The 21287-nt window shown below is 38.3% G+C and overlaps 1 protein-coding gene across 3 annotated transcripts; it reads left to right on the forward strand.

Annotated features, from left to right (window-relative positions):
• The first annotated feature begins 6395 nt into the window (after positions 1 to 6395).
• Positions 6396 to 21008, forward strand: cabp1a (calcium binding protein 1a). Of its 3 annotated transcripts, none has more exons than XM_026244220.1 (7): positions 6396 to 7344; positions 17751 to 17781; positions 17975 to 18118; positions 18204 to 18310; positions 18383 to 18457; positions 20632 to 20704; positions 20815 to 21008. In XM_026244220.1, the coding sequence occupies exons 1-7, from the start codon at positions 6646 to 6648 to the stop codon at positions 20838 to 20840; spliced, it is 1155 nt and encodes a 384-aa protein (XP_026100005.1). In that variant the 5' UTR covers positions 6396 to 6645; the 3' UTR covers positions 20841 to 21008. The 3 variants fall into 3 exon arrangements, with proteins under 3 accessions (XP_026100005.1, XP_026100004.1, XP_026100006.1); XM_026244219.1 differs by having other exon boundaries at positions 6400 to 7344; positions 18201 to 18310; XM_026244221.1 differs by lacking the exon at positions 6396 to 7344 and adding an exon at positions 17204 to 17648 and having other exon boundaries at positions 18201 to 18310.
• Positions 21009 to 21287: the final 279 nt, after the last annotated feature.

Below are 21287 nucleotides of genomic sequence, written 5' to 3' on the forward strand. Positions count from 1 at the left end.
CCCTTGTGCCATGCTGAAAATCCTTTACCTTATTTGGGTTTCCTGGTCAAAAGTGACCAACCTTTTAAAAAATTGTTTGAAATGCTTTCATTATTTCCAGCAAATACTGGATTCAGTCTTTTTGTAAATTTGTTTCTTTCAGTTATTTCAGATTTTGTATTTCTTTTTGCGAGTGATTGATCATAGACCTCACCGAACTGAACTTATGCTTCTCAGTTTGAAAACAATCGATCCAGTATCTCACGATGATATAACATAAAGAGAGATTTACAAGCATTTATTTTTTTATTTTTTAGGCCATTCATTTTTGAATGGAAACAACACAAGTGTAACAAAGTGTGTGTGTGTGGGGGGGGGGGGGTGCTTGTATTTAAATATGTTAAATAGCATAATACACTAGTGTTTTGTATTAATGCAAATTAACTGTGGTTTATGAAAAATAGATCTGAAAACAACAAAATGTGATTCTTTAAGGGAGTGTACAGGCTTTTTTGACAAACATTAACACTGGATGTTTGGAGGATTTTGTATATGGGGGTGGCAGATAGAGGGGTAGTGCTGCAAACAGCAGCCATTATCAGACTGCAGCTTTGGAGATTTACATAACTAACCTCTTTTGCTATCACAGAGGGGAGAGATAAATAGTAGATGAATGAAACAACAGATGAAAGGCAGATGTAATCCACCTACGGTCTATATCTGTTCTCTGGATGGCATTTTGCAGAGGTTGCAGATCTATCTAATATTCAGTTTATTGTTCATAAGTCTTTAACAAAAAGGAAAATCATTAGAATATCATTACAAGAAACACTTACAGCACCAAAGGCTCACGTGATGTAAAATGTTTTGAATCCACTTTTGGCAGACAAATGTTACGCCTTTCAGATGAATAATGTTCAATTAAATACTATTCAAAAAACTGAAAATGTATTTTCCCAAGAGGTCCGTTTGTAATAATTTGGACCCAGGCCATATACATTTTAGCAGAGTGCACTACAGTACATTCAAATTTATGTAAAATGAAACTTTACATAGGCCTACCACACTGCGATGCTCTTCCATTGTTTTTAGTGTGTAATCCATAGACAGTAAAGGTGTAATCACGCTATTCGTGTTTGTGCTCGCGTTAGACGGCGTTCTGAATTAGATTAAAAAAAAAAATAAATTCTTTATAAAAACTATTTTTCTGTGCTTGTGCTCGTGTCTCGTGTTAGACGGCGTTCTAAATTTGATTAAAATATTTTTTTTCTTTATAAAAACCTTTTTCTGTGTGAATGTACCAGCACGGAAACTTTCACCTACCTATTGCGATATAGCATCATTGACGCAAGGGGGGGCTAGAGAGTCATTTCTCGATGGATGTGACAGGACGACTGTACAAGCAGCTAATAACCAGTCTGGATGAATGTTTCCACTCATCCTCTGAAGGTAAAGGTTAAGATTTTTAATTGGGCGAGCAAGGCTTATATCAGCACAAAAGGGCACCTTTGCACATAGCAGTGTCTGAAAGAGAAAACTGTGATGGATGTTGGGAGGTTGGCAACATAGTGGAGCGACATTCTGAAGCAGACAGGGACACTGCAGGACACATTCCCTGAGCACTACAGCAGACAAGCTCTCAGTCTGTGGCTGTGCTTCAACACACACACACACACTACACAACAACCATTGTTTCCCCTAACAACCCTGCACCGATGAATGCAAAAGATGTGAGAAAGGCAGGAGAATGCTGAATAATACCTGCAAATATTTGTATTACAATACATGTATTTCATCTATTTCGGCATCATCCATTCATCATTCATGAATATTTAAAACAATCTAACCATCTGTTTAGATATCTGCAAATTCAAAGGGCAGATATTACCACATCATAAGCCTGTAATTTGCATCCATCCCTGTTATTAAAGGCCTAACTAAAAAAGGCCTACGAACTAAAAGCCCTTTGCTGAAACAAAAAAAAAAAAAAAAAAAAAAAACGGACATGCAAATGTTCACAAAAGGAAAATTAAGTCTCCTAATATTACTACGACCATAGACTGAACTAGCCTTGCCCTTTGGATTAATCTTGTGAATGTTTGCATACTTTTGAAAATGGCTTTTAAAAATAAGGCTTGGAATGAGCAAGGCAGAGGTGGAATTTTGGGTCTAAATGTCATGCCTCAGTTTTGGTTCATAAGGAATAAATGGACCATGGAGTGGCCTGAGGCTGGGATGTCCGGAACACTCAGCGCAGTAGGATGCTGTGTTTAATCAAGTGAAAATCTGTAGGCGAGAGAAGAGAACTCCACAACATGATGCGCTCTGAAAACTTTATCACCCTGGGGACATAGAGCACATTCTAGATGGCTGAAGCTTTTTCTGCAGTTAATGAAAATATGTTTTTTTTTTTTTTATGGTTTTTTTTTTCAAGGCAATTACATTACCAAACACTTAAGGAAGCCTTATAAATAAAATTGTAAGAATAGAACTGAACAATAAAAATTGAAACACTGAAAAACAATATTAATCAATTACTATTCTGAATATCTGAATGTCAATTGTTGTTGCAATTGTTTTCCTAACAACAGTACATGTTTGCATGTAGTCAGACACAACTCAAACTAAAAAATATTAACTGGTCATTAGTGGATGATTTTGGGGTTTAGAAATACAGTCTGAAAGTTTAAGATATAAGAATGAAGCTGACATGATCAGTATTTTTTGATGACTTTTTTTTACATTTGTCATTATAAAAGGTTACTCTTATGAAAACATTTTTTTAACAGGTCAATAACAATTTTAAGGGGTGGTTGGCTGTTATTTTTTTTTCTAGGCTTAAGTGTGTTATGGGGTGCAGTTTAACATGTGTTAATGTTTTGGTTTAAAAATAAAAAATGATATATAAAAAAACATTCTTTATTCCGCACCTCTCTGTCCCTTCTCTGAGAAACTCACTAATCATTTTCTTGTTTTTATGAAGCCCCTCCCTCAGAAATACGCAATGGGCTCTGATTGGTCAGCTGGCCCACTGTGTTGTTATTGGCTAAAAAAGCATGGCTCTTAATGGAATGCTAACAGCAGGTGGGGGTCCGCTAATCAATGGCAGCGCCCAGGGAAGCTTCAATAAAATATGAAACCCTATAAAAGGTCAATAAAAGCAACGGGACAAATTAATTCAACAACGTCTGCAAGATTCGGTGGGTGATTCAGATTTCTCTTGGCATCGAATTACAAGTGTCAGACAGGTTGCTCACGTGACATCTACGTCATCAAGCTTAGTTTGAGTCTGCGCAGTTCGCTCGACCCCCAGGAAATGCGTGCTTCTAATTGACTTAATTTGTCTCCGTTGAATCCAATGGGGTCGCTGTGTCCATTTCTTTTACTGTCTATTGGAAAACCATAGAAAGAAATGGACACAGCGACCCCACTGGATTCAACGGAGACAAATGAAGTCAATTAGAAGCACACACTTCCTGAGAGTCCAGTGTAATGCGCAGACTCAAACTGAGCTTGATGACGTAAATGTCATGTGAACACCCGTGAATCTTCTAATCGCTGTGCCAAGAGAAATCTGAATCACCCACCGAATCTTCCAGAGAAGGCGAGCGTGAACAGGAGCAAATTTTGGTAAGTATTCTGATTAATTATCTCCCTTGACTTCATGCCTCCACGTCCCCCCGATAGCCTCATAGACACTAAAAGATTGCCGCGAGCTTCTCCTCCTGTCCATACGGTAAGTTATCTACTGTGTGACAGAGAGTCGCTGGTTATGACACAATCGTTAGCCTATTTTTTACAAAAACTGCTTCTATGGGACCATAACATAAGATATAAGGTAATGGAGACTTTTATACATTTTCGTGTTTCTTTAGAAATAATTAATGGACAAATGGGGTCTTTAAACGCCTCAGATGTAAAGTTATTCGCTGTCAAAGTGACGCCAAAATGAATGGGAGTCAATGGAATGCTAACAGCAGGTGGGGGTCCGCTAACCAATGGCAGCGCCCAGGGGTGCTTCAAAAAATATGAAACCCTGCCCCCCTGGGAAAACCCCTAATGGCAAAGATGGCGGTTGTATGCATATGTCCCGCCCCTCCCACTGGAAAGCCAATCATCTGCTTTTAACAGTCAAGCCGGTGTTGTGCCCATAGACAGTAAAAGAAATGGACACAGCGACCCCTTTGGAACTCAATTGAGACAAGTGAAGCCCATTTTTAGCGTTTTTTAGCACTTCCGTTTCTGACGCGCAGACTCAAACGAAGCTTGACGACGTCAGCAACCTGTCTGCCAGATGTAAATCTTCTAAGTGGCTGTGCGTGCAAACTGCCATAGTTAATCTTGCAGAGATGGCGAGCTTGAGCGGGGAGTTCTTTGTCGTGAGTGAGCAGGAGTAAGTATTCTGATTAATTATTTTGTATAGTATTTTAAAATGCAACGCCAGTACGCCATATTAAGTTAATTGCCTGCAAGCTTCTCCTCCTGTCTGTATGGTAATGCGACAGAGAGACGAGTGGTTATGACGCAATCGTTAGCCTATTTTTTACAAAAACTGCTTATACGGGGCCATAATGTAACATAGAAGGTAATGGAGCCCTTTATACATTGTCGTGTATCTTTAGAAATAAATAATGGACAAACGGAGTCTTTAAACGCCTCAGATGTAAAGTTATTCGCTGTCATAAAGTGACGCCAAAATGAATGGGAGTCAATGGGAATGCTAACGCAAGTGAAGTTCTGCTAAAAGATGGCAGCCCCCACCCGACTTCAACTTACGGTCGAGTTCCTTGCCCCCTGGTTGTGCCCAATTTCGACCCCCTGCCGAATTATTACCCCCCTAGTATTGGTAGGTAAAGGAGTAGGTGTGGGGGAGGCGTTAGGATTAGGGGTGGGGTTAGGATTAGGCAATCAGGTAGCGATTTGAACAAGGGGGCTAATAATTCGGCAGGGGGTCGAAATTGGGCACAACACCGCGAAACATTTAAGCCTATCGTCTGGTTCCGCTGAGGTTTGGCGTTAGCGGAGACAATTTGGCGACAGTGAGTTGTGGTTTGTGCAAGATCAGATGGAATCCACATAGAAGAGGGTGATAACAACGTGAAGATAATAATAATTCAAAATATTGTACTGTACACTGATAAAACAAATGACATTTAGAGTTCGTTTAAGTGCTTGACACAACACCTGCTTTCTGGATAGAGACGTAAATTAAGTTGGTGTTGTGAACCCTTGTTCATGTGTAGTAAAAGTATAACCTGTGGGGAAAAGGGCGTTTTAAACTTTATTTTGGGGCAAAGTCATCAAACTTTTTGATCGATTTTAATCATATTTTAATGCTGTTTCTATACATGCAGTTTTTATGTCCCGGTGACCAGTGAAAGTGCAGTTCTGACTCTCTGCGCATTCATTTAGATAGGAGCCTAGTCTTGTTAGTCTGAAATAGCTGCCCGGAGGCGTTGCCAAGATGGCGGAAAGGACTTTGATATTACTTATTCTTAAATATTAAATAAATGTTTTTCATTAAAGAGGCATTCTAAACTCTTATTTTATGTATATTTGATCTGATAAGCATGTTAGCTCATAATTTTACATAGTAGCCTACATAATTAAATATTTAATATATTTTAATTAAAACATCCATTGAAAACTATCACTTTTATATATTTTATCTGATCTAACTCAGAATTGTATATACAGGACAATTGAATATTAAATGCAATTTCTTTCATTAAAAATGTATTATATTCTATTTTATGTATATCTGATAAACCTGCTACCTCTGAAATTCACAGTGAACATGATTAAATATTAAACACATGTTTTACATTCATTCTAATCATAGCTTATCTGATAAATCTGTTAACTCAGAATTGTATATACAGGACATTACTGAATATTAAATGCAAGATTTTTATTAAACAAGTATTATATGCTATTTTATGTGATAAACCAGCTACCTCTGAAGTTTACAGAACATTATTAAATATTAAATATTTTTTTTCCATTAAACTGTTCTAGTCATATTTTATCTGAAAAACGTGTTAGCTTAAAAATTTATATATGAATGAATGTTTTTTTCTTGGTTTTATTGTTTTAGAATAAACTTAATTTTCTTAATTTCTAAACGTCCAGGAAAGTCTTTAATCATGTCAATAGGGGGTTGACATTGGTCACAATGCTTTTTTTCTTTTGTCGCTCCTTGCAGCATCCAAATTTATTTTGCATTACTGAAGTATCCTTTAGGCTACTTATAAACATATATCACAAATTAAGATTAGACAATGAGAGATCATTTCCATATGTTTTGGTCCATACATTGCATGTTGTGTTATGTCACCCTCAGACATCTGATGATGCACACCATACGTTCCGCGTGTCCTCCCCCCCACCCCCCTCTCTGAATCTTTTTTTGGTTTATTTCCTAGCCCATCTACCCTTACCTACGCGTCCTACCAGAATAGCGCTCATACCGCCTCACGGAGCAATCAGGTGGCACCAACTCCAAGAGGAGAAGATCTCGACAGCATCATTTCAAGCACAACATGACATCGCAGATCGTTCCGATGTACTCTCAGCACTCCACACCGGGCTATTATATTCAAACGATAATAAAGTGACACCTCAGAAGTCAGCCTTTACCTTCAGGGGCATTTTACTAGGCTGAGGATGAGTTTCACGCTCCCCAAAAGCGAATCGACGACCTCTTTACTGAGATCCTCCGCACCGGCCAGGAGCATGGCTCAGCCGCCCGATCATCCCGGAGCCCGGCGGATACACCATCAGCGCTCCGCGGCGGCAGCGGCATCTGGAGCGGAGACGGCGGACTGCGATGCGAGCTCGCGGAGACCCCTTTGTCACCCCTCACTGGTCGGTACCCGAAATAGCGCAGAGAAGAGCCACCCACAACACTCCCACTCCCATGGACACGCTCTTTCCACGGCTCACAGTCAGGAGGACCTGTCGGAGCTTCCAGGTGGAAGAGAGCGCAAGACTGACAGGCGACACCACCACCATCATCACCACCACCACCACCACAACCGTCATCATCACCATCACCGCCACCGGTCCACACGGGACGACCTGCCTCAGGAGCCCCGACCCAAGCACTCTCACGCCGCTCGTATGCCCACCAGAACTCAGTCTTTCTCCGAGTCCAGGGACGAAACGGCTCTCTTTTTCGGATCACCTCAACTGGCTCGACCCGGGTCTTCATCGAGCAGAGAGGCGTGTCCAGCCTCCACCGCCTCATCCTCGCCGGTGCCCGCGTCCTCCAGCCGCTCCTCCCGCAGATCGAGGAGGTCCAGCGCTGCATCTTCGGAAGCGGACTTCAACCTGCGGCCGTTCCTCAGCTCCGTGTTTGGACAGGTAAGGCCTGAACACACGATCAGAAGACGAGGTTTATAATGGGTCTCATTTAAATAGCTGTAAGATGCTTTTATGGGGCCCAACAGACATCGACATAAACTTTATGCTATATTGTGATTTTAGGTAAGAAAGCCCTGAACCTCTTATAGGTGAAATCACGTATAATACAAATGCTTACAGTTTACTCACCACGTTTATAGTCATTGAGCATTGTGCTAATGACAAAAGTTTTGTGTAAATACTCGGTTTAAGAAGGGAACGATGGATAAAAGTATCTAATAAAGTCAGAGTTATGGTATGTTTAGAGGCAGAAATAGGTTTGAGTTCAATTTAGCACTACATGGTAGGTATAGGGTTTAAGTCATTTTCATGTGTACCATGAGACATTGAATTAACAGTTGAGTATACTGAACTATATTTTGTCCAGCATGGTCTTATCAGACCCAAATGTGTTGAAAGTCTAATAACCATGTGAGTTCAAAAAAAGTTTTCAATTAAATTCAAAATGGTGGACAGGCATTGCCATTTTGTACAGAAAAAAATGGATGCCATCATATTCCATATAATCAAATGAGTCAAAAGAGGGTAAAATTAATCAGAAAGTTCCAAACATATATCAGTTTAGTTTTTTTTAAGCTGGTCCTGTCACTGAACTTTCAAAGTACCCAGGGCACACATGTAACAAGTTTTGTCATATATGCACATGTTGTCTAAATATGTCTTATTCCATCTGTACAGTAAGCAAAAGACAGTGAGTAGTAATATGTCCAAATTCATAGTATTTGAAAAAATAAATAAATAAATAGGTGAAAAATGTCCAGGTGACCTACTACTTCCACCAAGATTCTGTGAATTCAGTGCACAGCACTTTACTGTCCCATGAGGCCACACGAGATGAGTTGTGAACGAGAGTGAAATGCATGCATTTAATGGTCACAAATAGACAGTATGCAATTTCAGGCGCAGCCATAGTGTTGTTTTTTCCACAAAAATCAAAATGGCAGATGGGTAGTGTGGCTGACTTAAATATTTGGCAGACTGGGCAACCTGCACATACATGTATGACCAAAATCCTTACGCTTGGTTTGTTGAACAGTAGTCCCTCATTAAGATGCAGTTACATTAACAACATTTCTGAAAAAAATTTCAGTGAAGTTTTGCCGGCTAAAAATGTCCCTTGTCAAGTATTAAAATAAAGCACACCTCACACACAAGTCACTTTCAAACCAAACCACTCTTTGTTAGTCAATGTGGCGAATATGCTGTTCAGACTTGAACCCATAGCAAAGTCTGTGTGGATTTAAAAAATAAAATAAAATAAAATAATGTAAATTCATATTGAAATCATTGGATTTCATCCTGAAAAATGCCTTTTTTTATGCTTAAGAAACACAAATAATGCCATTTTTGTCAGATATTACTGATTTGACATGTTGTTGAAACATAATATAGTCAAGCTATTGTTTTGTAACAATTACTTAGTTATTTCCCCATTCATATCTGAAAATAGCTGCCTATGGGAAATATAAAAATATGGCCACCAAGACTTGTTTATCATTCAACTTCTATGTCACCCGATGAATCTAAAGAGATGAGGATCATGATTTCTCGCATGGTTAGTTTGCCATTTAATACCATATAATGCAACAGTACTGTGTACCTGAATCTGCATGTTTAACTGACTGAGATGATTGTTTCAGTAGGGCTATATGATAAGGAATATTATCAGAATGAATATGAATTTATTTTCACAATGTGTCCCAGTGTTTCATTGCTGATTGAAAGCTTTCTGACAGTAAACAGCTGTTAGCTGCCACTGATTGAATGTGCTCCTCGGATGATTGGATGTCTAGAACGTTGTGGAAGCTTGCCTTCAGAGCACATATCGCAAGAACTTTGAAAATCAATTGCATTAATAATAAAGGAGTCTTTGCTGGATGGATGAGCTCTGGGCGGGAGGGTGCCTTTTTTGTTGTGCAAGGCTTGAAGAATACAATATCTGTTTGTGAAATGCATATCCGATTCTGTGAGATTCGGTGCATAAATGATTAAAAGCTGTCTGATGGCACCGCCACAATGACTTTGATGCTGTGCTGCGGTTAGAAAACAACACACACAAACACACACATTCAATTGCAGCTACTCTGATGCGGGTCCTGCTATTATTGGCATCCCGGAAGCTTTTAAAACTGACATTTTGCCACTTTTTAGAATCCATGTTAACAAGGTAAACCCCTTTTTGAGGCTGTTAAAAGGAACTGGAGGGTTAGTCATAAAACAGAAACCAGATTTGACCCATTAATTATACCCAGCTTCAAGGTCAGATCTATTCTCAATGTTCAAATAATTAAAAGCACCACTTGTTAGATTAAAGGGTAAAATGAACTGGCGGCTAGTTAGAAGACATGAGACCAAATGAGACCAATTATGAATTTCGCCTTCAAGGTCAGAGCATTCCTGACTGTAACCCTCCATCTGCCATTGTTTATACTGTGATAGTCCATTTACATTTGCCTCAGACAGTGTTTTTTCTTCTTCTTGAATGCCCTGATTATTATATAGGCTTTTATAACCTAATTTGTTAATATAAGTCACCATTATTGCCTGTACTGCATCATTCAAGTCTAAAATGCTGGAGTATTTCATTGGCATTCATGGAGGAATCTAACATCACTGAGAGAAACCTTCTGTTTGCAAGTGTTGTTTAGGCTGACGCTGTATGAATCAGTGAGGCTGGCCTACAGTCTCTCACTGGGTATGTGTGTAAACACAATTTACCAGAAATGCAGTGTAATAGGCTTCAGATCACAGGGGTGACACACTCTCTTTCGGTCTGTCTGAATTCTTGTATTGACTGGAAGTGGAAATAAGACAAAAATGGCCTTGGATGACAATGCGACTCCTTCCCTCCGTAAATCTTGTAGATGTTAAACCAGATATGGTCTCCACTTCGCTTTAGTGCTATTTTTAGTCTCACACCCCTTTGTGCACCTCTATGTTTTTGTGTCTATTGTCAAACACTCCCCTTATTCTTTTTTCTTACTAATGTGATATTTGAGGTCACAATGACCTTGCCATGCTCTTCTGGGAGATCAAGAACCAGATTCTTGAGAGTGAGGATGTGAAGATGAAAAGATGAAGGAAATTGAAAGGATTTAGGGTCAATATTGTAGCCTGAGTTTATTTGCTACAAATTGTTTTTGATCTTGCACAGTTTTTGCAGACTATTTTGATTTGTATAATATAAAAAGTCCTGTGATTCACTAGCAACCCATTCAGAGTGTTTACTTGCCTATCCACCTTATTTTTCCCGTAAGAGTGTGCGTGGCCATTTGTAAATTTAATGTGTCTGGTCCGGTCTCTTCCGCATCCAGCTATTTTTAGCTGTACAAAACAACTCGTGGTGTGTCTTACCATATTATTTTAATGTATTATTTTGATACTCTCTGGTTTGTAGTGCAAACAGTTTTACCATTTACTGCACGTTTTTATTTTTCTCGTTATTTCCCTACTGCAGCTAATAAAATGAGTGTAACAGATTTTTAAAAAAGGAACGTACGTAGAGTGGGGTCTTGGTTTTATAAATCGGTTGTTGCTTGGATGAAGGCAGTCCACTGTTAGAAAGGGTTTAAATGGGCTGAATGATTAGAAAATTCCAGCATACGCAACTAGAGTGAAGCCTGTCATTACATTGCTTTTCACCATTTTGATTAAGAACTAAACCCAATTATTATTTTTTTAATTAAACATGAATTTTAATGTCATACCAACTTTAAACATCATCGGAATATATGGACAGAGCTCTATAGGTTCATGATCATACATCATTAGATATCTAACGGTGCCAAATTCATAATTCTCTCAGTCAAGAAGTGTTTATACGAATAGGTTCATTAAAAGTCTTCATCTCCTCACACATTCACAGGTCTCTCTTGCCAGTTTAATTTGTCTTTCTCATGTCTTTTTATAGCATACATTCTTTAAAATGGTGTTTCCCAACTTTTATGTCTTCATCAGCCCCATCTGGAAGGCTTAAATATCCTTTCATAACAAAAGGATATTATAGTCAGTATCATTTTGCATTAAAAATATTAATGATAAAGGGAAAAAGAGCAATCAGTAATGTGGGTGGAAAACAGTCTGACAAAGTAATACATATATTCTAATATGAATGTCATCCATAAAATATTTATAAAACATTTTATATTTCACACAGAAAATGAAAATTAGCTGAAAATGTACTCACCCTCAGGTCATCCAAGAGGTAGATCAGTTCCTTCATCAGGACAGTTTTGGAGAAATGTAGCATCACATCACTTGCTCACCAGTGGATCATCTGCAGTGAATGGGTGCCGTCAGAATGAGAGTCCAAAAAAACTGATAAATACATCGCATTAATCGTAATCCTCACGACTCCAGTCTATCAATTAACATCTTGTGAAGTGAACCCATGTTTAAAAAAAACTGTTGCTTTTGGCTAAAATATGATTCCATAAACCATATTTGTATTCCAATAATGCTTCTTATAGTGAAAAAATTTATCTCTTCTGAATCAGGAGGGAAATATGCACTGATCAAGCACCATTTACAAGTGAAAACAGCCCAAAACAGTTCTAAACCAAAATGTCAGTGGATTATGATGTGAGGGGACAACAGGGGACGGACTTTTTCACTGGACGAAGCATTATTATAAATTATGGACTAATATTTTGGCCAAAAGTATCAGTTTATAGTTAAAACACCTTATGATGTATTTGTTTGTGATGTTAACTGATGGACTGGAGTCGTGGATTACTTGTGGATTATGGTGATGTTTTTATCAGAGTGGTCTTATCTTATCAAGTCTTATCTTGGTACAATAATGCACAGTATTATGACCTTAGGAAATGCTTTTGCTGTTGATTTTTTTTTGTTCTTGCCTATGCACAGTTTTGTTTTTGTACAGGTGGAAACAGTTGAACATTCAAGGATTCTGTTAGATATTGTGTGAACATTTGCATTGCAATGAGTGTGCGTTTGAGTCCACGTTGAGCTTGTGACTCTGTCTGCTGACAGGATGAGAGGTGACAGTTAAAAGTAGGTTGCACACTGAAGTTCACAGAGAGCTTGAAAAGGGGATGGAGGTATAAATAAAACCAACAGGTCAGAGGAGAAGAGGCAGAGAAGGGCTTCTGCCTCTGAATCTATTTCTCAGGATGAATCATCCATGGAGAAAAACGAGGGGAAAACAGAGATGGAAGATGACAGAAAAAAAGATGTGCATGTGTGTTTGTGAGAGAAAGTGATTTGTAAGGAACAAAACAAGAGCCAGAAAATAACATTTATCTGTGTGTTACAGATAGCCGAGCAACATAAATAGAAGCATCATTAATTGGCCTCTGTCCACTGATGTCTGTTATGGCTTGCATATGAAAAGCACGGCTATGACATTTCTGAAAGGTTTATGAATACTTTTAAGCTCACAATAAAGGACAAGGACAGTTGCACAAGTGCAACCTGCAATAATACAATTTGAGTACTCAAGATGGTAATACAGTATTGTTCAAAATAATAGCAGTACAATGTGACTAACCAGAATAATCAAGGTTTTTCGTATATTTTTTTATTGCTACGTGGCAAACAAGTTACCAGTAGGTTCAGTAGATTCTCAGAAAACAAATGAGACCCAGCATTCATGATATGCACGCTCTTAAGGCTGTGCAATTGGGCAATTAGTTGAATTAGTTGAAAGTGGTGTGTTCAAAAAAATAGCAGTGTGGCATTCAATCACTGAGGTCATCAATTTTGTGAAGAAACAGGTGTGAATCAGGTGGCCCCTATTTAAGGATGAAGCCAACACTTGTTGAACATGCATTTGAAAGCTGAGGAAAATGGGTCGTTCAAGACATTGTTCAGAAGAACAGCGTACTTTGATTAAAAAGTTGATTAGAGAGGGGAAAACCTATAAAGAGGTGCAAAAAATGATAGGCTGTTCAGCTAAAATGATCTCCAATGCCTTAAAATGGAGAGCAAAACCAGAGAGACGTGGAAGAAAACGGAAGACAACCATCAAAATGGATAGAAGAATAACCAGAATGGCAAAGGCTCAGCCAATGATCACCTCCAGGATGATCAAAGACAGTCTGGAGTTACCTGTAAGTACTGTGACAGTTAGAAGACGTCTGTGTGAAGCTAATCTACTTTCAAGAATCCCCCGCAAAGTCCCTGTGTTAAAAAAAAGACATGTGCAGAAGAGGTTACAATTTGCCAAAGAACACATCAACTGGCCTAAAGAGAAATGGAGGAACATTTTGTGGACTGATGAGAGTAAAATTGTTCTTTTTGGGTCCAAGGGCCACAGGCAGTTTGTGAGACGACCCCCAAACTCTGAATTCAAGCCACAGTACACAGTGAAGACAGTGAAGCATGGAGGTGCAAGCATCATGATATGGGCATGTTTCTCCTACTATGGTGTTGGGCCTATTTATCGCATACCAGGGATCATGGATCAGTTTGCATATGTTAAAATACTTGAAGAGGTCATGTTGCCCTATGCTGAAGAGGACATGCCCTTGAAATGGTTGTTTCAACAAGACAATGACCCAAAACACACTAGTAAACGGGCAAAGTCTTGGTTCCAAACCAACAAAATTAATGTTATGGAGTGGCCAGCCCAATCTCCAGACCTTATCAAAAATGCTGTTTCTGAAGCAAAACCAAGAAATGTGAATGAATTGTGGAATGTTGTTAAAGAATCATGGAGTGGAATAACAGCTGAGAGGTGCCACAAGTTGGTTGACTCCATGCCACACAGATGTCAAGCAGTTTTAAAAAACTGTGGTCATACAACTAAATATTAGTTTAGTGATTCACAGGATTGCTAAATCCCAGAAAAAAAAATGTTTGTACAAAATAGTTTTGAGTTTGTACAGTCAAAGGTAGACACTGCTATTTTTTTGAACACACCCCTTTCAACTAATTGCCCAATTGCACAGCCTTAAGAGCGTGCATATCATGAATGCTGGGTCTTGTTTGTTTTCTGACAATCTACTGAACCTACTGGTAACTTGTTTGCCACGTAGCAATAAAAAAATACTAAAAACCTTGATTATTCTGGTTAGTCACATTGTACTGCTATTATTTTGAACAATACTGTATGTCAAGTCAAGATTGTGCAAAGTAGCTTTACAGTGTCAAACAGGAAATAGTTCCAGTGATGATTCAGTAATATGGTACTTTGATAAATACTAGTAATTAATGATTATTGCCATAGTCATGTACCTTGGTATTTAGTTGCAGTAGTTCTCAACTGGTGGGATGCAACTGAAAAATTAGTTCTATTCGTAATGCTGGTTCTCTGCAGTTGTGAGTTTGAGTTCTAATTTTAAGGCCCTTTTCTTGACCAAATCTCCTCTCCTGTGATTTCTTCTTTGTCCTCCTATTTAATGCAATAACCCACTCATTCAGAATGTTATCTTAAGGATTTTATAAAGTGGAAAGAAAATCAGCAGTGAGTCACTGATCTACAAGGTATTTAAAAAAACACACTGAAGGCTGTCCAAGCAGGACTGAAACAAGGCATGCGAACGATCTGAAGCTACGTGTGTGAGTGTGTGTGTGGTATTTTTAGCTGTTGTGTATAAATTATTGTTTGGATTAGAAACCAGGCCTCCAGCTGTGAGAATGGTAATATGCATGTCTGAATGAGAACCACTCTCCTCCCCTCCTCTAAACACACACACTTAGAGTCAGTTTCTCATTTACACCCTCCTCTATCCTTTTTGCAGAGCTTTAGCTTTTTATTATTATATCTTATTATAATTCATTTATCTTAAACCACTGCTTTGCCTCTGCACAAAAGACTAATGAAACTGATTCCCAGTTTCCTGACAGAGCCCTTCATAACCGTATTTAATGATGTCTACACTTACAAAAGAAATATTGGTAACAAAAAGATGAACAATTCTGTTTCATTATGTTTTTTACCAGTGTTTTTGAGATCCAAGCCCTATTTTCTTGTGCCCCATTTTTCTGTTGCTACAGTTAGGGTAAGAGTGTCCTAGTTTTAGATTTATTTATCAGTAAAGACCATCATATTTTTGTACTATCTGGGCATACAGACTTTGAATGAAATCAGGTTTTCAGGGAAATCTTTGAAAAATCCCAAAGCCTTTATGGATGCTGACTAACACACCATAATGATCGCGGAAGCCTGGTGATCTCATTCTGCTCGTAAAACAAAGGAAGTGAGTGAATTTACATTTTGAAAGGTGTCCCAGTTATTTCAATTCGCATATGTCTTGGTTGAGGAACTGAAGACATATCTAATAGACACTAGAATATAATGGAGATTTGGAGAGATGCTCTGTTGATTTGGACCAGTAAAAATACACTCAGAACACCTGAGAAACCACATAGCGACAGGCAGTCACAACATAACTGTATTTATTAAATATATTTTAAATACATTTATTTATTTTATTTCATTTATCATTAGCTTTAAATATAATAAGTAGTGCTCTAAGCAGATATTAATAGTAATATGTAAATTAACTCTTTTAATTCAAGTCAAAAATATTACTTAGTATCAATCTGAATCAACCTAAATACATTTAATTTTAATTTATATTGGTTAAATCAGGTAGAAATATATAGATTACAGAAAAATCACAATTTTGTCCATAACTGAAATACTTTTTTTTCCCCCAAACTGCTATAACTGCAAATATGTCCCATTGTGGCTTATACAGTCAGACTGAATGCATTAGCCGAACGATCTGGTTTCCCAATGCTATTAAACCAGATAATGTATTTTCTATGTCTTTGGAGTTTTTTGTTGTCTCTCTCTGTATCTGTCTCACCCTCACTTTCCCTTCCTCTCTGTTTATAGTTGCTGTGAGAGTGTATAGATCTGAAGAGCCAGTCTACACAAAGTGTTCAGTAAACTGTTATGATGAATGAATGGAAAATGTTGGCTGGATTGCATATTTTTATTAATGGGATTTCTTTCTCTGTCTGTCTTTCTCACAAATACAAATTCATGCATATGCATACTGCCCTTTCTCTGTGACATTCACAACATATATGGCTGTGTGTATATGCATGAATAAGCAATGCTTTGTGAGTTCTTGGGTTATGTATAAGAACCATCCTCTAATGGATATACAGACTTGACTTACTCTTCTTAATGAATGGTTTTGAGTATAAGGCTTAATTGTGACACCCAATGGGGAGAAAAGTGAGAATAGTGTTGAATTAGATGTTAACACATCCTTATTGCTGTGCTTTGTGGGCTTATATGAACACGTTCCTCTTAAATGTTTCTTTGGAACCTCATTAATGAGGTATTTCTGTCAGTGACTCCTGGTTGAACATAACATGAGCTATTCTCTGTTATTCACCCTGAGGACAGTCTGTCTGCTTAACTCAACACAAGTATCTGTCATCTTTATAGAGTGTGTTTAAGAGCCTGGAAAAAAAGTGTCGTAAATGTGTAGAAGAGTGCAGAGTTTTTTCACAGAGAGACAGACAAAAGGAGGAGGGACATTTTTGGGGCAATGGCCTTATAATATTTTTTTTGAGCTATACAGAGACATGGAATTAAAGCACAGACATATGTGCCCCTGTCTGTGAAATCCAGGCTTAAGTCTCCAAATCTAATTATGAGATATAACAAGCATCAAAGTTTGATTTCAACAATTAATTTCACTATGATTTCAATCCACAAGTCTTGCTCATGTGTGGCTTTGCCCTGGAATGTTTGATGCTGCTTATATAACTAATTTAGCTTTTCTTATTCTGCATGCTGCTGCGTAGGCGTATGTATTTACGTCGCATAAATGCTGCTCCTTTGTTTGGTTCTACAATTTAGGTTGTATGTTTTTGCATGTGTGTGAGTGCGTGAATGTCATGGTCTTACGTCAGTAAAGACTGCATGTTTATATTAATTTCTTCCCCTGTGAATGCTACAGCTTCTGTTCCCCATCTTTCTCTCTCTCTTTCCTCCATCGCCTTTAAAGGTTGTCACTGTTAGGTGAAGACAGATTGTTTCTCTGTCTCACTTGCCGGGATTTGTTCACTTAGCTGTGACGCTGGAGAAATGCCATTGCCATGTGACCAGGACCACCTCACCTTTTAGTAACGCACATTTGCTCTTTCTTAACACTATAAAACGAGCTCTAACTACACGTTGAGTGACTTGGAATGACTCAAGGCATGGAACAATAGCTGCTATGACTGGTTTGGATTCACCATTAGTTAAAGGTTTTCTGGTAATGGATCCATCTCCAGAAGAACTGCATTTCCTGGATGGACTGTATTTTATTGTGAGGAACTAAGGTTTTCATTTCTGGATGTGTGTGTGTCTTTAAAATTGGACCTTTGTCAGTGTTTTTTGACAATTTCTTTCTCATCTTTTGTTGTTGCAGAATCGAGAATTGAGACCAGAGGAGATTGATGGTAGGTTTTTTAATCTGTTGTTATTAGATGATTCAAATTCCATTTATTTAGCTACTTCAAACCTATAAACTGAACTACAATAATGAAAACATTCTTATATTGTTTTATTAGAGCTCATGTTTCGCTTAGCCTGTTTTTTACTACTGTGTGTTAACATGCCATTCATGTGTTTGGTTTGTCTCGACGAGTGAAGAGTTAAAAGAAGCGTTTAAGGAGTTTGATAAAGATAAAGATGGCTTCATCAGCTGTAAAGACCTGGGGAACTGCATGAGAACCATGGGCTACATGCCCACCGAGATGGAACTAATAGAACTAAGCCAACAAATCAACATGAACTGTAAGCTTATGTGTGCACACAGACAATTGTCTTATCAATGTCTATTCATTACAAAATACTGACATCAGTTTGTTTTTCTTAGTAGGTGGCCACGTGGATTTCGAGGACTTTGTAGGGTTGATGGGACCTAAACTCCTAGCAGAGACAGCAGACATGATTGGGATAAAAGAGCTGAGAAACGCCTTCAAAGAGGTGAGTGGAGAGTTTAAATGATTGTAATATAAAAGTAAAATAAAAATAAAAAGTATATATTGTGCCTTACAGTTTGACACAAATGGAGATGGCGAAATAAGCACAGGAGAGCTAAGGGAAGCTATGAGGAAGCTGCTGGGACAACAGGTTAGTGCTTTTGGTACATTTGTGAGAAAGTGACATTACTATTTTCTAAATGTATATTATTGATCTTATTATGACCGATTCATTCCTTGCATACATAAATTTGAACCTCATCATGTTTAATCAAAATGTTATAACTTCCAGTGAAACAACAGACTTTTATCTGGTGGCGTGTGCAGGACTTCTCTAATCATTTCATCCACTTAAAGGGGGCATATGATGTTGCTAAAAAGAACATTATTTTGTTTATTTGGTGTAATTAAATGTTTTTAAGGTTATCGTTTTGAAAAGCGAGTTGTGCTCTGATTGGCCAGCTATCCATTGTGATTGTCCGAATACCTCTAGCGTGTGATGGAAATGATACCCCACTTGTCATACTTTGATGCGTGTCCCAGTCAGAACACTGGCGAGACAAGACAAAAACAATAAATCTCATTACAAATGAGGCATTTGTTGCATCCAGTGGGGACATAGTTACGGATTATAATGACTTATACTGTCTTTTTTCGCATTGCGTTGCATTGCTTCATGTAAACATGAAACCATGTCTGCATTTGTGATCAGAGAAACGCCAAACAACAAGCTCTACTCTACACCAGCGGTTCTCAATTCCAGTCCTTGCGCCCCCCAGCTCTGCATATGTTGCAAGTCTCTCTTTGCTAACACATCTGATTCAGATAATCAGCTCATTAGAAGTGAGCTCCGTGTATGAACTGTGTTCCCAATGACATGGTCCCTACACAGTGTTCATTGCTCCCTTCTCCCGAAGCAGGGGAAATCTATTGAAGTTTCTCTCACTTCTGAACATCCGTTCACAGATTTGCGCAAGTGTGGACAAGTGTGACATCATATACCTCTGTAAATAATTACAATTTAAATTCACGTCTCGCACACTTCAGTGCATTTTGAATGGAATATATACCTTCGCTTCGAACTGGAATCATGGCGGAATATCCTGAGATTTCCACTTTGCAGGGCACTTAAGTTTGAATAGAACAAATGTCTGAAGCGATAAGAGAGACATAATAAAATGTGCAGAGCAGAGGGTCATGAGGAATGGAGTTGAGAACCGCTGCTTTAAACTGCTCAAAACTGCCGTTTGAATAATCAGTGGCAAATCCTTTACATATGTAAACGTACTTATAGACTTTAAGTCAGAACAGCCAGCATTGTATTCTTTTCTTCCAGGATAAGAAAACAGTCCTCCATAAAATATTTGGGTTAAACTGTTCTGGAACAGTGTTGTAAATACAACTTAACCACTGAGTTGTGTCCTCTTTTGGAAGACCAAACAAAGTAGTCTCGCTTTCACAAAGAAACAGCATCTCTACAACATGGCGCTGGTGGCAACAACAAGAATCAAAGTTAAGCCTTCTTTCTCTGCGTGAACATTTGGCGGGTGTTGTGCAAATATTCCCACACAGTGATGTAGACATGTGGGGGCGTGTTAGAATGAGACGTTTTGTGGGGGGGGGGGGGGGACTCCTAACTTTAATAAAGAATATCTCTTTGGATTTGAGACTTTAGTCTTTGCAACTTTACAGATCTTCTTTATGCACCAAGAGCTTGTAACACTCCAAAGAGAAAGGAAAACTTGAAATCGCATCAAATGACCCAAGTACAAAAAGTCCAATTACAATCGACTGCAAACTTGCGATAAAATCTGCCTCCATCCAATTAACATTTGATGAATAAAACCAAGATTATCTACAATTTTTTTTTTTGGTAATCTGTTTCACTCAAATGTACTTCACAATACAGAAGTAAATATATGTGTGTCTGAGCAGCTTTAAGGGGATAGTTTAACCAAAACTGAAACATCTGTGATTGCTAAATGCCCTGATATACTCCCTGTGAAGTTCTGTTTCATTCTTTGTTTGGAGGCAAAAGACATTCGAAAACCGCAAATAGTTGTGTACTGTCAATGAACATCCCAATGCTATGCTGCTAAGAGTGGCATTTAGATGAATATTCATTTACATGAATATTAGTAAATATGTGCTTTCCTCTCTGGAAATGACCAGAATCATTCATTAGAAATTTGAAAGGAAAAAGCCCAAAAGAATGATTCTTTCATATACAATAACATATTTTAGGGTTCACCATTACAGCATTTTCATTTTTGGGAGAACGGTTCCTGTCACCTGATTTGAACAGCATATTCCTGTGTCTGTTAGGTTGGTCATCGAGACCTAGAGGACATATTGAGGGATATTGACTTGAATGGAGATGGCCGAGTAGACTTTGAAGGTAAAATTTTCAGAATCACGATATGATAAAAAAAAAAAAGCAAAAGAAAACATAGATGTGCAGCAGTTTTCAGTTAAAGTCTGTGTATTTTTTTGCTCTGTCCCTTTTAGAGTTTGTGCGAATGGTGTCCCGCTGAGAGGGCAGCGTTTATATGGTATCTGCAACAGAAGAAAGTGAGATGCTGTACTGCTTCCTGCTGGTCAAAGCAGACAGACTATTAGACTACTGCAAGAAAAGCCTTGCTGAGCCTGTGCATGGTATAAAAACGGAAAACTGGACTTTTTTGGGGTTGGGGGGTGGGGGGGGTGTTGGGGGGTGGTCATGCACACATAAAAACAAAAAAAGTATACACTTATACTGTAGCCAAGAGTCTCTGCACTTTCAACCATGCAAGACCAAACAATATTTGTTTTTTACACGCACATCTGAAAGAGTGTACCATGCGTGTTAATGTCAATATTACATTAAGTGTTATCTCTGTTGTCCTGTGCATATGTGTCTCTGAGTAAGGTAGCTGAGAGAAAACGATGTTTAAACGATGTTTTCTTTTGTTTGCAGTATAACGGTGTAAATTAATTGACTT

The sequence above is a fragment of the Carassius auratus genome, unplaced genomic scaffold, assembly GCF_003368295.1.
Source record: "Carassius auratus strain Wakin unplaced genomic scaffold, ASM336829v1 scaf_tig00005214, whole genome shotgun sequence".
In the NCBI taxonomy this organism is placed as follows: Eukaryota; Metazoa; Chordata; class Actinopteri; order Cypriniformes; family Cyprinidae; genus Carassius; species Carassius auratus.